Raw genomic sequence first — 16,849 nt, forward strand, 5'->3', positions numbered from 1 at the left:
CTGGAAAGAAGGAGGGAAACTCATGGAAAATCCCTGCTGAGGTGCTTTGAGGAGTCCCAGCTCTTGGTGGCTCCTGTGAGTATCCAAAGCCCTTCCTCCACTGGGATAAACACCGAAAATGAGAGGAAAGGGATTTTTTTCCAGAGGTTTATCTGTCATCTCCTACCCCCAGGGAATTTGTTGTGTCGTATCTCCCACAGAATCTCCGAACCCACAAGGATCCTCCTCCGTGGCAGCAATAAATAACTTTATCAAAGAATTCCCCCACAACCAAAGGCTCCTTCAGAGCTGCCTCCCTCTCAATGGTGCTATTCAAATTATCTGTATTATCGGGCATTTTAAGGATTAATCTTGCCAGGGAGCTGCTTTGAATGTCTGCTCCGAAACAATGTCCCCTTGTGCCTTGGATTTAAAAATAAAGTGCCAACTCTGACTTCCCAGAGCACGTATTTATAAATAAGACACGGTCACAGTCCATATTTTGCACTCTCAGTTCTAAGTGCCGTGTGATGTGGAATTCGATGGGCTTTGGGGTTTTTTCCCAAACACAAAGATCAGAAAGAGCCATTTGGTGCTGTTTCCAAAGTAATGATGTGCAACTTAGCGTTCTGCGTGGCCATTGGTACATGTTTGGAGATATTTTTGTATATTGGGGATATATGTTTATCCTTCAGTCTTTGAAAGGCTGCTCACAACAGGAAATATTTACACAATCCTTCAGGCATCTGCTCTCTTTTGAAGAAATCATTAAGATAAATTTGCTTCTGACACTCGGGGGCTTCAGCAACTGTTGTGTGTTTTGGGGGCTTTTTTCAACTTTTTCTTTTTTCCTTAGAATTGGCAAGATGTATTTAGTTAGCTTATATATATATATATTCTTTCCAAATAGAAAGTGGGTATTGTATGTGATTATGGCTAAAAGAGAGGACTGAAAAATTTTATAAGCATCTTCCTGCATGATCCAGGACAATTTTGTAGATTTTAGGATTGGAAAGGGTCATCAGATTTTTTCTTCTCTCTCTTCTCTTCTTCTCTTCTCTTCTCTTCTCTTCTCTTCTCTTCTCTTCTCTTCTCTTCTCTTCTCTTCTCTTCTCTTCTCTCCTCTCCTCTCCTCTCCTCTCCTCTCCTCTCCTCTCTTCTCTTCTCTTCTCTTCTCTTCTCTTCTCTTCTCTTCGAGATATCCCTGGATCTCAAGCAGTTTCCACCCCTGTGATTTGCCTGTGTTTAACCTTGTGGGATTGGGATGAAATTCCATTTTAAAGACCTCAAGTTACTGGAAATTTATCATAACCCTTGGTAAAAGCTGTTTTGTTCCTTGGTTGATCTCCGAGGTTCCTTTGGTATGGCAGACAAGGAGCTTCCCTGGGATGATTCTTTCTCCCAGCATGGAAATTGGGAAACAAAGAGATTCTGGGAATGCAGTGATAATTCCCAGTCCTGGATCTGCTGCATTTTGTGATCCCAGACCTTTTTGTCAATAAAGACTTTGGAAATCACTGGTGAAATCTGCAGTTGAAGCAAACATATTGAACTGGAATTTAGTGAGGTACAAAACATGCTGGGCATGAATGCAGGAATGCTTTAGACCTGTCATTTTCCATTGTTCTCAGGCTTCCAGAAAAAGAAAAAAAAAAGAGAAAAAGAAAAAAAATAAAACGGAAAAAAAAGTCTTAATCCAGGGTTTGCTACAGCATTTGGAAAGAAGCAGTTCAAGTGTTTCTTTGGGATGTTTTTGATGTAGGATGTTGGTCCAGTGTCCTTCCAGAAGTTCCTACCCTTGTCAGCTTCCCACATCCATGGAAACAGAATAAAAAGCTCCTCAGCTTAAATTCTAAAATAAATCTCAGTCTCCATTCAATAATTTACTTATGTTGATCCTCGTGAGGATCTCTGTATGAATCTGACTCACAAAAACCTTGAGCAACCACACCAGAAAATGCTGCTGCTAAATATTCAGCTGACCATGGCCTGGCCCATGTAGCTTGGCAATCATTCACTCCTCAAACTCAGCTTCACAGCCAAGAAGTCATTATCCAAGAGAATTTAAAAATAGCTTGCCAGCAAGGAGCGTGAGCATTGAGATTTCATGGAACACAATTAGAGATGGGAGAATACTCCGTGATTCAAATATTGTGAGAACATTTTTTTAAATTCCATCCTCTTTAGCTAAAATTTGCTTTGAAAGTTTCCACTTTCCATCTGATCCAGAAGGTTGGGGTTTAAGTGATTTTCAACAACGCTAACAGCAGGGACAGCATGGAAAAATCCTACTTGGGGAGAACAAACCCCTTGGCAAAAAAAAGGGTATTTCCTGGGTATTTCTCTTTAATTTCCTGGGGAATCTGTGGGGTGAACACTGACACTGCAAAATTTGCTGGGAAAGCCTGTGAAACACAGCTGGACCTGTTCTGGCAGTGATGGTTTGGACAGAGGGCAGAGTGTTGGGTGGTTTGTGTCCTGAAAACACTCAGAGCATCTCAAACCAAAGAGGATTCCACATCCCTGGAATTGTTTCAGGTCTGCTTGAATGGAGCTCTGAGCACCTGATCTGCTTGAAGATGTCCCTGCTAATAGCAATGGGGATTGATGACCTTGAAATGTCCCTTCCAACCCCAACCACGGTTCTGTGTCACTCCTAACAACACCCAATGATCCATCCAAGCCTCTAAAGGAACTTATTTTGTTTTCAAAGACATCTCTCTGTCTCTTCTGCTTGCACAGACGAGGCAGGAGGAGACAAAGCCAAACTTCTCTCCAACAGCAACCAAGCAGACAAAACCGATGCTGGGCAAAAAATCCTGATGGGTTGATCCTTTTTCACCCTGCATCCCATAAGAAGTGGTAATTGACATTTTAATGCAGGACATGTCGCATTCCTTCATAACGCTGCCGTAATTGAATCCACGTGAAACGGGAGGGCTGGGGGTGACCCCGGAGTGTGCCACACACCTGGAAGCAGTGAAGCTCAATTAATATGTCATTGCTACTAATAACAGCTCCTCCTGAGAGCCTCCAGCCAGTGGCTGCTCCAGAGGAAACTGTAATCCTCGGGTTTAGGCAGATAATGGACAGTAAACACCGAGGAGGCTTTGTTTACATGCAGCTCTGCTTTGGATCAGCACTTAAAATCTTGCTCTCCCTCACTAACTTGCTGTTTTTTCATTGGGTTTCACCATTTAATTCAGCCCTGCGCTGCGTTTGGTGTGGAAAAATTTGCAGCTCCTAAAATAAAATCAGCTGAGAGCCATTAGTGGACTGAATCAAACAGCACTGAGACAAAGGTCCAGGCAATAAAAAGGGGGCATAAATCACACACTTGCACTGAGAAAGTACACTGGGATAAAATGGCCTTAAGGATTTGATTTAATCTGTCAAAACCCAGGAAATTTGGAGTGGAGAGTTGAGACTCCTTCCTTTCCTTGGCTTGTTGTTAAAATCGAGTTATCAAAAGTCCTGCATCAAGGAAATAGATGTGCACACAGCAAGAGCCTGAATATTCCCTTCATCAATTTACTGGTCCAGCAAAGAGGTTTAAACTCTCCCTTTTATTTTTAAATTTGCTTCCAAATTTCCTTTTAAATTTCCCTGTTTATTATTTCAGCATTGATTCTGATTCACTCAATTGTACATCAGGCTCCTGAGACAACCTGTGTGTCCCTGAGAAATTATGGAACCATTTATCCAGAAGTTCCCAGGGAATCAAAGGCTGCTGGAGCTCTGGGCTGGTGGAAGGTGGAGCTGGAAGATCTTTAAGGTTCATCCCAACCCAAAATCTTCTAGGATTGGTCCAGCACAGCCTGAATTCACAGCATCCCTGTCCTGGCTGGGATTTGGGAGCAAAATATCGAGTTACAAACATGACATTGCTTAGGAAAACCTCCACAATGTGAAGACCACGGTGGTGATTGATGAGCAGTTTGGTCTCTTCACAGAACCTCTGTTTGCAGCTTTAGACCCCTGAGTTTCCCCTGGTGCTGAGGCAAACCTCGGGGGAGTTAAATTCCTGGCTGAATAATCCTCAGAGATCAAACTTCTTATTGGAATTGGGGTTGGATTCATGCAGAGCTTTCCTCTTCCTGCAGCTCTCACCACCACATCTATTTTATCCCTCCAGCCACGCTGGGCTCTCATCTCAGCTTTGCCTGAAATTTAGCTGTCAGCTTTATCTCCTTCGAAATTCATTGCAGCTCTCCAGCTGATTCTCTCAGGCATTCATGATAAATAATATTCTCTGTGTTTTTCTCTGTGCTCCTCTTCCCCCTCACTTGGCTTTTATGGATCTCAGTTTAAAGCCTGTTCTGCCTGACCTGCCTGAAATCCCATTTTTATGGATTTTGAGCGAAAATTTCCTCCCCAATGGGTGTCTAATGATCACTAAAGCACTGGGAAGGCAGTTGGGAGAATATTTCTCTCCTATTAATTGCACAAATTCAGCTCATTTGAAGACCCTTTCTGGGTTTTTTAAAAATTTTTTAGCCCTCTAGTCCAAGCTGCATTTTCAGAGGGTCAGAGAATCAATCCCACTGTATTTGCACTGCCCAGTGCTTGCAATCTATTCAGGGTAAACACTTCTCTGCCAATCCCCACTGCAGGAAGCTTCCCCAAGGTGTGCTAATGGCTGAAAAAAACCCTTCAGCAGAGAAAACTGGGGGGGAAAAATAGAAATACAGGGAAGGCTTTGGGTTCAAAAGGGAGGAAAGAGGGGGAAAGCACATTCAGAATTTGTATTTTAGCAGGAGATGAAGAAATTTCAGCTTTTCTGGAACCACAAGAGTGACAAAAGGAGGGTTTGGAGACAACAATTTCAGTTTGTGTTGATGCAGGGAATCTGATTTCTGATTTCTTCCGTCAGAAAATAAATGTATTGGGAGACTTAAAGCCAAGGATCTTATTTGGTGGGGCTGACTTTATGGAGAGCTCTGTGTGAGAACAGATGAGCTCAGGAATTATTGGAAATTCCTAATAAGCCTCACCAGAAATCAGTGGAATAATATTTCTCTCTAGCAACCTGAAAGTTTTGTCCTGTTTATTTTGTTCTGTTTGGGGGTTTGAGTGGAGTTTTGGGGTTTTTTCCTTAGATAAGAAAATGTCCCAAAAATTACTTTGAAGACATAAAACCAGGTTTTTTGGTTCATTGCAAATAATCCAAATCATCACATCATTTCCAAATGTATAAATTGCTCTGGGTTTTGGCTGTTCCAAGGAGAATGGAGAAAAAAGCTGAGCAGTAGAACAGAAGTCACAGGGAGATTTAAGGGGGTGGTGAGGTGGTTCTTAAAGCCTTTTTCCTACCTCAGGCTTAAACATCTTCCTCATCCTGACATTCCCTGGCTGCAGTTTTCATTTTTTTTTTTTTGGTTGGGTTTTGGTTTTTAGGTTTTGGGGTTTTTTTTTATTTGTTTGGGATTTTAAGAGAAAAAGTAAAAAAAAAACCCAAAAAAATGCAGTTCAAGCTCTGAATCTGGAGGTAGAACACCAGTTTTCCCCATTTTCCTGCCATTCCATTGCATGATCCCAAACTGATGAACTGAGGGGGAAATCCAGTTGTCTTTGAGGGGAGTTCAATCTTTAATTTCCATCTTTTCCACAAAAGATGTGGAGAGATGAACCCACGTTGGGAAAAACCAAGAGCAATTTGAGCCCAGGAAGAAGAGTGGGATGACATCAAGGTATTTTTTAAGATTTGCTTTTTATTTCTCATTATCCTGTTCTGATTTGATTGGAAACAAATTAATTTTTTTCCAAAGTCGAGCCTGCTTTGCCATTGCTGGGTGTTCTCCCTGCCCTTACCTCAACCCAGGAGCCTTTCCTGGTATTTTCTCTCCCCTGTCCAGCTGAAGAGGAGGTGACAGAGTGGCTTTAGTGAGTGTCCAGCATCCACACAGTCCCATGGATGAGTCCTTTGGGACAAAGGAGGGATTTGAACCTGGATGTTCATCATCTCCCTGCTCTTGTGTTCAACACCAGGACACTTCCTGCTGTTGGGAATGGGGAGGGAGGAGCTTGCAGTGCATTTGCACGATGTGTTCCTCACTGCTTGCTCGGGGGTGGTGGGTTTTGGGGATCACATTTCAGCTTCGGTGCCCAAAGGTCAAACAGATCATTTCAGAGGGCAGCATCTCCTGGGTGTCTTTCCAATGGTGACACAGACTGAATTTGGGTCACCTTCGTTTAACTAAGATTGAACTTATCCCAAATTCCCTTTAGCAGACATGGAAACCTTGATGATACAAACCCTGATAAAAGGAAGAAAGCAAGAAAAGCTGGGAGCAATAGGGAGAAAAAGCAGCAAGTTCCTGTGCTGGTGAATCGTCACTTTTCTCATGACCATGCTGGACTTTCCCAATCAGCCTGGTGACACCAGCAAGGAGCCAGACCTTCCCTTCCCTTCCCTTCCCTTCCCTTCCCTTCCCTTCCCTTCCCTTCCCTTCCCTTCCCTTCCCTTCCCTTCCCTTCCCTTCCCTTCCCTTCCCTTCCCTTCCCTTCCCTTCCCTTCCCTTCCCTTCCCTTTCCTTTCCTTCCCTTCCCTTCCCTTCCCTTCCCTTCCCTTCCCTCCCCTCCCCCTCCCTCCCCCTCCCTCCCCTCCCTCCCCTCCCCTCCCCTAATTAGAAATCAAAGCTACAGTCACTAATGACAGCACATTAATTTGCTCACGAATGTGCTCAGAACAGAGTAAAACATCACATAATTAGGCATAAAAAGCATTGTGAATAAATAACATTTTCCATCCGTCGTTTCTAAATCATGACTGAAGTATTTATAAATTTTACCATGAAGTATTACCGAAGTTCTTCTGACAGTCGTTATATAATGTATTGGATGCCAAGCAGCATAAAATACCTCCAGGAAAAAAAAATAAGGGACAGAAAGATGTTTTTGAACCAGAATTCCTCTATTCCTCACAGATCCATTATTCAACTCCACTAGATTAGTCACACTGCTCATGTAAGCCAAGGACCACTGAGAAAACAAATCTCTGAACAGGACTTCGAAAAAGTAAATAAAAATACTCACATCGACTTTCATAACGTTCAAAGGATTTCAGACAGATAGAGTAAAAATGATCCAGTGTGTGCTTTTCCCACTAGGTTTTTTCCAATTTCTCCAGCCAAGAAGCTTCCTCTCTCTGATTGATACACTCCCTCTCCTATTCCCTTTAAACTATCTACTGGACTCTAAAGAAATATGGTTTGCAGCTTGTGTTAGCAGCAGCAAATGTTTGGTCACGAAACGTTGGGTGTCATAATTAATACCAATTATCGGAGCTGTACGAAAATACTTTCAGAAAATTCATCAAATTACAGCTCCGGCTGGGCAGGGAGGGGGAAAAAATTAAGTTGACCTTAACAAAACAACTTTATTCTCCTTAGAAAACTGAAACTGAAAACCTGACCCGAACATGAGCACGGAGAGTTTTAAACTTGGACATATTTTTTGCAAATATCATCCATTTGGATCAGTCCATCAAGCCTGACAGCTCCTGCAGAGTTGCACGCCTGTATTATCACCGTGCCCTACCCACAGCGTGCACCCGGTTCTGCACCAGATGGCAAAATAAAACCTCCAGATTTAAAAGTTTGAAGGGTAAAAAAAAAAAAAAAAAAAAAAAATCCAACCCCTTATTTCATTTTTAAACAGCCGTATTTTTTCCTGGATAGGAGCTTTTTGACAAACCCTCCAAATGCTGCCTGAGGAACAAGAAAGAGCGTTGAGATTTCCTCCCCTCCGCTCTGATTAGAAATGGGATCCATGCCCCAGCTGGATATTTCCAGTTCATGCCCAGTAGAAATAATTTTCTGTCCTATTGCCAAACGTGTCCCATGTGGCCAGCAAAGGTTGGACAATAGCAGCAATACAGCTTCCAGAAAGGAGCTGAAAACGATCCCCTGCAACCGGAGGCCTCGATTCTGCATAGTTTAATAATTCCAGCCCCGAGATTCAACTTCCTCTTTTTTCCCTTTCAAGTGCTCAGCGCAAATTAATGGTTTTGCCAACGTTTGTGGCTCCCACCTTCCCTGCTTGAAAGGACATGTCCGAGTGGCACCCTAGAAGGTTGATCCCGAACTCTTACACCGAAATAACAATCCTCACGCCCACCGGTGACCCCATTGAATATCCATATAGGATGGTGGTGCCAGGGCAAGTTAAACAAATCCTGAGGAATCTGTTTTATTAGCATTTATAGGATTTGCGTGTGTGAGCGGCTGTGTGTGTACATCCACACTGGGGAGCGGTAGTTACAGGAAAAAAAAACACTGGGGATTCCTCCGGGGACGATAAGGGCTGCTGTTCCCTGAGCCCGGAGCGGTGCTGATGTTGCAGGCTGTAAAATGTTCAAATAGCTGATGATATTTTCTTTCCTGTGGAGCTCGGTGGTATTTCTCGCAGCTAATTCTTCAGCTGAGCACATCAGACTGGAGTTAAGCTCTGTGCTCGCCTCGGCAGCCCCCATTCCCCCCCCCAGCCTCCAGAGAGGGAAAAACAGCAGCAAAACTCCACCAACGCCAAAATCCCGGCGCGGAGGAGTTTTCTGGGGCAGGAGTGGAGTTTTCACGGACACGGGGGGATGGCAACCCCGTCCTGCACTGTCCCCAGCGATTGCCAGCCTCGCCTGGAGTCCCCGGAATGTCCCCAAATCCCGGGAGAGGAGCAATACCGGTGGTCCCGAGTGTGCCACCCCCAATCCCAGCCTGCGAGATGCGGGATTGCCAAAAAAATAGGGGACAAACCCCTTCCTCGGAGCCTCGGGTTTGTCCCCAGCGCCACCCAGGCACGGGGCAGCCACCCGAGCAAGCCCCGAAAAGAGTTTGTTTGGGGTGGGATGAGGGTTATTCTCACCACTCGTTTTCCTCCTTGTTTTCCATCTCCTGTTGAAAACCCTGGGAAGGAAATAGAAGGAAAATATTGGGAATATTCCTCTGCGACGCAGCTCACCTGGGGACGAAATTCTCTCCCAGCCGGGGAAAGGTTTTCCCCTCCAAGCAGAGGGAAAATGTTGTTAAATATTAGTGAGGTTTGTGCGCCCGATTTAGGATTCGACAACAACCTATCCGTGAAAACATGATCTGAATATTTCAGTAATTCATTGTTTTATTTATTCTCCTTATTTATTCCCGTCCTTGGCGAGGAGTTGCTTTGAAAAGAGTCGGAGGGAAATCCCTGCAGCCACCTCGGGCTCACCGAGCTGCACATCCCGAATCCACCTCGACAGGTTTGGGCCACTCTTGTCTCACTGTAATTTTTCTTTTTCCGTCGGGATTCTGTAGAAAACACTCGCAAACCTTCCTTTTCTCCAAACCGCCGTAATTTGTTCGAAACAGAACACGCTCTCCTCACGCTTTCCAGTGCCACCCAGCCGTTTGTATCTAGATTTCGTTTGCGGGACACAGAAATGTCCCATATAGTTTCCCTCTCGGGGTTAGCGGCCGCGGAGCTGGTTGTGTCCGACCCGTCAGGACCTGCCTTGAGATACAGCTAATTTTCCGGGGGAAAAGAAAAAAAATTTTAAACTGATATAATATTTTCCTCCCATCTATTTATTTTTACCTCTGCTCATGCGTCCAGTTTCGGCGGCGGGCGGAGGTTGCATTGAATTTTGAGAATTTCCCCGAAACGCTGACGTTTCTTTTCGACGGGTGGTTTTGGGGGTTTTGGGGTTTTGTTGTTTGTTTGGGTGATTTTTTTTTTCCTAAAATAATCTGGGGTTATTTCGCACGGCGAAAAGTCCCAGCCCGGAACACGCTCCCGAAAAAATAAAAATACAGCGGCGAGTTCAATCTGCAGCCGCCAATGCGCCCAGGAGAGCTGTTCCCCCTAAAAGAGGGGTACGGGGCAGCTCCTATTTTGCAGTATTATTTTTGGGTAAAAAGGGCAATGCGAGAGGCTAAAACTGGACACATCGTCCTCTCCAGCCGGTGCAAAGCTTTCGCTCAGTTTTCCTTGACCTGCCAGCCAACTCCAGCCGAAATCCCAGCCTGGACAGCTCGGCAGAGCCTCTTCCCATCCCCTGCCTGTCCTCCCTGCACAAACCGCTGTCCCCAGGAGCCACAGCCGAGGGACGGGAGCGGTGCGGGGTGCCTGAGCCAGCAGGGATGGCTTTGGGACAAGAGGCAGGACACAGAGCCCGTCGGGGCTGCGCTCGCCCCGCATCGCCCGCAGGGGAGGCAGGAGGTGCCGCAACTCGCCATCCGCGAGATCCCCAATGGCCATCCGCAGGGTCCCCACTCGCCATCCGCAGGGTCCCCACTCGCCATCCCGCGGGCAGCGCTGGCCCGGGCAGGTTAAAGAGCGTGGCCTTTCCCTCGGCATGGCCGGGCCGGGCTCTGCCTGCTGGAATGGGATAATTACAGAGGGCCGGGCGAGCTTAAGCAAACACACTCGCCCGCCGGCCAGGCCTCTGCCGGGGATTAATATCAAGGACCGGTGCATTGTGTTTTGCCCAGGGCGCTCCCATCCCCCTCGGCGCCCTGCGTGGGGAGCCGCCGGGCTCTGCCCGTGTCTTCTTTTTCTCCTTCCCTCGCTGATTTATGCCCCGTTCCCCCCTCGCGGTGTCCGGGCCGGGTGTGTCCCCTGGGACTGCGGGTGTGTCCCCGCGGGAGCGGGACAGGGATACAGGAGGGCTTTGTGGCCCCCAAAGAGGTACCCAAGGGTCTGGGCCGCGTTAAACCTGGCCGGGCACGGCTCAGCCCTGCCCGGGCTGCGCTTAATTCCCTCCTCATCCGGGACGTGACGAGGGACCTTGGCACGGCTCTTGTGACAAGCACCGCGAAGGTGGCCCCGAGCCCTGCGGCCGCAGCCCCGGCAGCTCTCCGAGGGAAGGTCCCCGGCCAAGCCTGGGCTCTCGGGGAGGTGTTTCATCTTCCCTTCGAGCGCTGCTTCGGCAGCTCCGGGGTTAAGCCCCGAGCAGGGCTGGAGAGCAGCGGCTGCCGGCGGGGAGGGCCCTGGGCAGCTCCCCCGGAGCTCGGCCCCCTCCTCGGCGTGTCCGAGGGGCCGTGTGTGAATAGATTTGTGTGTGTGCGCAGAGACACGTGGAATGGTAAACACGAAATAATTCAAATATATATTATATACAGTATAGTATAATATACATAGCTGTGTATGTAGGAGCCACGCGTACCTGAGCGGGGCTGCAGGTAGGTTTTGCCCAGCGCCAGAACAACGGGGTAAAGCTCTCCGGACACTTCCCGGCGGCGCGGTGGGGCTGGCAAAGGGGGCCCCACGCGGGTCGCCGCCCCACACTCCCCTCCGCCCCACCCGCGGGCAGCTGCGCTCCGGGCGGGGGACAAGAGCCCCCTCGGGGTCACGGCCGGTGCGCCGAGAAGGGCAGCGAGGGGCAAGGGGCTCCGGCGGCCGCCTGGGGAGGTCGGGGGGGAGCTGCCCCAGCCAGTCGCCCCCGCCCCCGGCTCCCCCCGGGCCGGCCTCCCGTCCCATCGCAGGGCTAATTGCGGCTCTGCGCTGGCTCCGCTGGATTTGGGTGCCTCGGAGGGCGCTGCGCGGGAGGACACGTCACGGATACATTATCCCCTCCCCTCTTGAGGCTCTGCTGGCTTTCTGCAGCCTTTGCTAAAGAATTAACCGAGAGGTCCACTTCAGAGCTCCTTCTGCCCCTGGGAGAAAAAAAAATTAAATAAATAAAAAGGGGAAGGAAAAAGAAAAGAAAAAAAAACCCGGAGATATCGGTGCTTTCAGACGAGGAGCGCGGCGGCAATGATTTCCGAGAGGAGGGGAATTTTACCTTCGATCCTTGCCGAATGGTGAGGATCGCTGCTCATTGCGGGAGGCGAATGCAGCAAACCCTCCCCTTGCCTTTGAAAGGCATGTCTCTGCCAAAGAGCCATCGCTTCGCTCTTGAAATACGTGACAAATAAAAAAGAAACAAAACCAAAAAAAAAAAAAAGAAAAAAAAAAAGAAAGAAAGAAACGATTCCTCTCTTGCAAATTCTTTTTCTTTAAAAGGAGGAAAAAAAAAAACCAAAACAAAACCAAAACAACCCAATAAATAAAAGCAACAAAATCAATCCCGCGCCTTTGCCAGCGCTCGGACTTGTTTGGAAAGAGACAACGCTGAAGTGGCACTCGTCCCGAGGAAAACGGATCCTTTAATTTGACTCCGCATGAGAACCACATTTGGAGCTGGGCGCAGCGGCCGCAGCGGCAGGAGCAGCCCCGCAGCCCCCCGCAGCCCCGGGGCTCCTCGGCCCCAGCGCCCCGGAGCTGCAGGAGCCCCTCGGGCACGGCCGAAGCGGAGTCCCCCGGCGGCAGGAGCAGCTCGCCCGGAGGGGAGCGGCGCAGGGAAAGGAGAGCTGCTGATTCCCGAGCGCTGCAGCCATCAGCTGCCGCCGCACCGGCTGTGAGTTCCGTTCAGCGGGAGCTCGCCGTGCCCTCGGCATCCCGGGCTGCGGGACCACAGCGTTTGCACTTCGTTCAACGAGCGGCGCGGCCGTTCCGCTTCCTTTCTGTTTTGGTTTTTTTTTTTTTTTTCTTAAGAGACAAAATGTCCAAAAATGGTTCAGCCTGCTTAGCCCGATGATTTCTTGCACAGACGTTCTATTTTTTTTTTTTTAATTATTATTTTTGGACGGGGAAGGATTGAGTAGAAGAAATCGTTGGGTGAAGGGAACCGAGTTATTTGCTCCCCGTTGAGGAGAAGATCCCATTCCCAGCTGCACGCAGAGGACGAAGGTTGCCGTGGGTCTCTCAGGCTGGGTTTTGAAGCCCTCGCTACTGCAGGGTCGGAGCAGAACTGCCTTCTCCGAGCGGCTTTCCTGTCCTGCTTGTGGCTCACAGATCGCCTCCCCCCTCCTCGAACCCTTTCTGTCGGTGTTGGTTTTGTTTGGTTGGTTTGGCTTTTTTTTTTTGCCCTCCCCTTTTTTGTCTTTTTTTTTTTCTTCTCCGTTTATTATTGTTATTATTAATTATTTGATTTGATTTGGGCAAATTCCCTTCCTCAAACGAAAACACTAGCTCTGAAGTGGAAATCCATGCCCCCTGCCATTCGGAAGAATCGGGTCTAATATGCCAGTGACATCCCCGCCTTGCAGCAGTCGCGATGAAGGAAAAATCCAAGAACGCGGCAAAGACTAGACGGGAAAAAGAAAATGGAGAATTCTACGAATTGGCCAAGCTGCTGCCCCTACCCTCGGCCATCACCTCGCAGCTGGACAAGGCGTCCATCATCCGCCTCACCACCAGCTACCTGAAAATGCGAGCAGTGTTCCCCGAAGGTAAAAGCACCGCCGGGGCTCCGGGAGTCCGCTCGGGAGGGACGGGGAGGCACGGCGGGCCGAGAGAGCGGGGAGGGGGTGCTGGGGTGGCCACGACCCCATCAGCGCCCTGGCAGCACGGAGGGGATGCCTGCAGGGGTCTCAGAATGGGGTGGAGGGCGAGGGGGGATTGAGGGAAAAGCCGCCGGGCTGGAATGAGCCCAGGGAAGAGGAGGCAGCGCTGCGCTGCCCCAAACGCGGCGGAGGCTGCAGGCAGAGCCGGTCGGTTCATCCCCCTGTCTCCCCCTCCTCCTGGGCTGCCGGTTCAGCTCCGTTTGCTCGGGGGGATCGGCCCGAGGCGAGCGGGCTCGGTTGGTGCCTGCAGCCCCGGAGGAGCCCGCCCTGCCCCCGGGGATGGCCCCTCGGCACGGCGCTGCCCGTCCAGGCACGGCCTCGGGGAAAAAACGCGTGTGCTTGTTATTATGATTTTGTTTTGCTTGGAGTTTTCTGGAGGTAGGGAAGCGGGCTGGCAGTGAAGGCGCGGCGGCTTCGCAGCGAGGCCCTGCGGCTTCTCGGGGGCCGGGCGGGGAGGGTGAGGAGGGTCCGAGCCCAGCCTGGCCCCGGGGTTGTTGTGACTCCCGTGGCTCTTCTCGGGGACACCCAGCAGAGAGCCCCGGCACCGCTCTCTCCTTCCCCCGGGCTTTGGGGAAAATCAGCCCCCCGGGAGCCTCTCACTATCCCCCCGAGGCCCTTGGGGCCGCCCGGGGCGAGGGGAGGCTGCGGGCTGGCAGCCCAGGAGAGCCGCTGGCCGCCCGTGCTGTGCTGTCCGTGCTGAGCGGCTGGGAGTGCGGGGAAGGGCTGCTCGGTGCCTGCGGCTGGCTAAAGAAAGCCCAGCTCGGCCGCTTTGTCATTTGTTTGTGCTTCTCCGGACTGGGAGCACGGTGAAGGAATTAGCAAATTCCGGAGTGGAAGGTCTGCTCTCCGGCGCGGTTTCTAAGGAGATTTATTAAAAAGCTAAAAACAAAACACAACTAAAAATAACAACAAAAAAGGTGGTGGTGGGGGGCGGAATAAAACCCCCCTCCCAACCCGAGCCAAGCTTACCGTTATGGCCATTTAATTCAGAAATTTCGGGAGCGCGGAGGAGCCTTGCTTTGCAAAGCCAGGGCTCCTTCAGCGAGCGCTCCCGAGGCACGCCGAGGCAGCAGAGCAAGGGAAGCGAGGCGCTGCTCCGCCGCATTTTCCAGCCATTATTCCCCATCGGGGAAATTTCCCCGTGAGAAATAGAGCGTCGTAATTTCGAGGGGGGGGTCGCTCGCCGGCCGTGCCTGGGGAACATGCCCCCGAACGCCTTTGATTCAGGAGGGAGGAAAAGCGGCACGTTTCGAGATGCTGCCGGATGCGCCGCGGCTTTTCCAGCCCTACTGATCCTCGAGAGCAACAAGACGACCCCGAGAGCAGGTTTATACCCACAGCTCGGGTGTGTTTTATGTGTCTGTCTTCCCTAAACAGGCCGGGCGTGCGCTTCCGCACACTCTGCTTATTAAGGGCAACGTTTAAATGCATACAGCGAATTCCTGATCTTTCATCGTCTTAAGTACGGGTGGAAATACATTTAAAACCAAAGCTTCGCATCCAGGGATGACAGGCCGGGGGAATTACCGCCTCCGGTCCCCGAGCCCTGCGTTTGGTGCCTGGGAGGGTGGAGGGGAAAAGGGGGAGCCGGAGAGAGGCGGCTGCGGGCAGTGGAAGGATTTTTGGGGGGTTCTTCTACACGGTCCTGCATTACCCAAACTCCCTGTCCCTCGGGATTTGTCCGTGGAAGGAGAGGAGGGGGATCCACATCCGTCTGTCTGTCCGTCGTCCCTCCCCTGTCCTCGACTCGGCTACTGGTTTCCAGTTGGCTTTACTGGGAGGGGAAACGGGGAGCGCAACAGCTCCCCTAAACAGAAAGGTTTCCCTGCGCAGCTGAATCCCTGCGGCAGCGAGAGCTGGGGAAAGAGCCCCGATGGGTGGGTGGCACCTCCGGCCGAGATTTTGGGGCATGAAATCAAGGTGGGCACCCACCAGGCCCTCTCCAGCCCCGGGGCAGCGGGAGTGGCGATGAGCTCCCACGGGAGCTAACCCCGGAGCGAAGGTCCAGCAGCCCGGGCTGCCCCAGCCGTCACCTCGGCAGGCTGAAAGGGGTGGCAGGGTGTTGGGGACACGGCTGGGAGGCCACCAGAGTCGTGCTAGGCCCGGCCTAGCTGCGGCCAGCGCGGCCAGCAATGTTCAGCTGCAGACCTGGCTTGCAGCTCTGTCTAGACTGGAGGGAAAGAGAGAGAAAGAGAGAGAGAGAGAGCTGTTTTTAAAACTCTCGCTGCATGGCTTCCTCCCTTATTTCCAGAGCGGGCTGACACATAGTTTAGGAAAAGTTTGAGACCCTCAGCGAGGTGATTGATCCCAGCGCTTGGACAGGGCTGGTCAGGGCGTTGGGACAGATCTGCTCAGCCCGGCCAGGCTTTGCCCGAAGATGGACTGAGCTCGCAGAAACGCCCGATCACACTGCGAGAAGCGAGAGTGAAAGGGGATTTCTAGCCCAGCTCCCTTCGCCCTCGCAGTGCAAGCCCTGGAAGGGACAAGTTCGCGCTCCGATATCTCACTTGGTGCCCTGCGGTATCGCTGCGACCTTGAGATTCAGGAGTTAAAGTCAGGACACAGCAACCTCCAGCCTCCCCCGCGCTCCCGCTCTCGAGCACTGTCTTCTCTCGTGGTTTATTTTTTTATTTTTTGCTGCCACGGGTTTGTTACTGCGAGGGAAAATACACCACGAGTCTTTTTCTGTCTCGGCTGTCAGAATTTTTTATTTTTACTATTTTTCTGAAAAGGAACTCATGAAAGAAAGAGAGACGAGAATGGATCGCGTTTATAAACCACGATTCTTTGCCCCCCGGTTAGGGCAGAGCAGTGAAATCGTCACTGTCTCCCTCCCCCATCCCCGACGCAGTATCCAAATTATAAAATTGGACACTTATAGTTGTTTAAATCCGATGGGAGCGAGCTAATTAATATGTGACCCAAAATATAATGCGCGCAATACAAAATAATCTGAATAAAGTGTCTGAGAGATAGACCTCAGATCTTCCTTATTGGGAGACTCAGACACTAGAAATTACTAGGAATACTCACAGTCTTCGGTCCCCATTTAAACCTGCCCACGAATTTGTCTTTTAAGAAAATCAAGGCGAATCGCAGCTATTTCATCTGATTGCCACACGCCCTCGGAAAAAAAGGTTCATTAATGAATTAAATAAATAAATAAACAAACCCCGAGGCGTGAGTAATCCCTTTTGGAAAGACAGCCCCTATTGTGCTAACCACTAAAAGGTCTTACTAAAACAAAAGTGCTTTCTCTTTTTTTTACTTAGGGTTTTCCTGGGGCTCCGTGGCCGCTCCCAGGCGGCTGGTCCCGGGGTGGCCCCGCGGTGCGGGATCGGTGCGGGGTCGGGGAGGGGACAAGCGACAGGGTCGCTCCGGTCTGTGCCGGCCGGAGGGGAGGGAGGGAGGGAAGGAGGGCAGGAGGAAGGGCGGGGGTCACTGCCGTGGGAGCTCCGGGGCTGCCCGTGACCTCAGTGTCTGTCGGACGGCCTCTCTGGGGCCTCTTAACG

General features: G+C 50.4%; 2 protein-coding genes and 1 long non-coding RNA gene across 4 annotated transcripts in view; 1 reads left to right on the plus strand and 2 right to left on the minus strand.

Moving 5' to 3' along the window:
- The window catches only part of LOC146444049 (uncharacterized), a 280,352-nt gene that overhangs the window by 78,636 nt on the left and 184,867 nt on the right, over positions 1-16,849 (minus strand). The gene's annotated exons all lie outside the window — the stretch shown is intronic.
- On the minus strand, positions 11,034-11,870 carry LOC146444052 (uncharacterized). Its single transcript, XR_014856129.1, has 2 exons — positions 11,735-11,870; positions 11,034-11,606 (listed from the first exon to the last, which is right to left on the minus strand). It is a non-coding gene; the product is annotated as an uncharacterized LOC146444052 (long non-coding RNA).
- The window catches only part of SIM2 (SIM bHLH transcription factor 2), a 51,137-nt gene continuing 47,336 nt past the window's right edge, over positions 13,049-16,849 (plus strand). The window contains exon 1 of the mRNA XM_085079244.1: positions 13,049-13,223. Coding sequence (XP_084935370.1) covers positions 13,049-13,223 — 175 coding nt within the window. The remainder of the gene's footprint in view (positions 13,224-16,849) is intronic.

The sequence above is a fragment of the Lichenostomus cassidix genome, chromosome 1, assembly GCF_008360975.1.
Source record: "Lichenostomus cassidix isolate B80296 chromosome 1, HeHo_3.0, whole genome shotgun sequence".
Lineage (NCBI taxonomy): Eukaryota > Metazoa > Chordata > Aves > Passeriformes > Meliphagidae > Lichenostomus > Lichenostomus cassidix.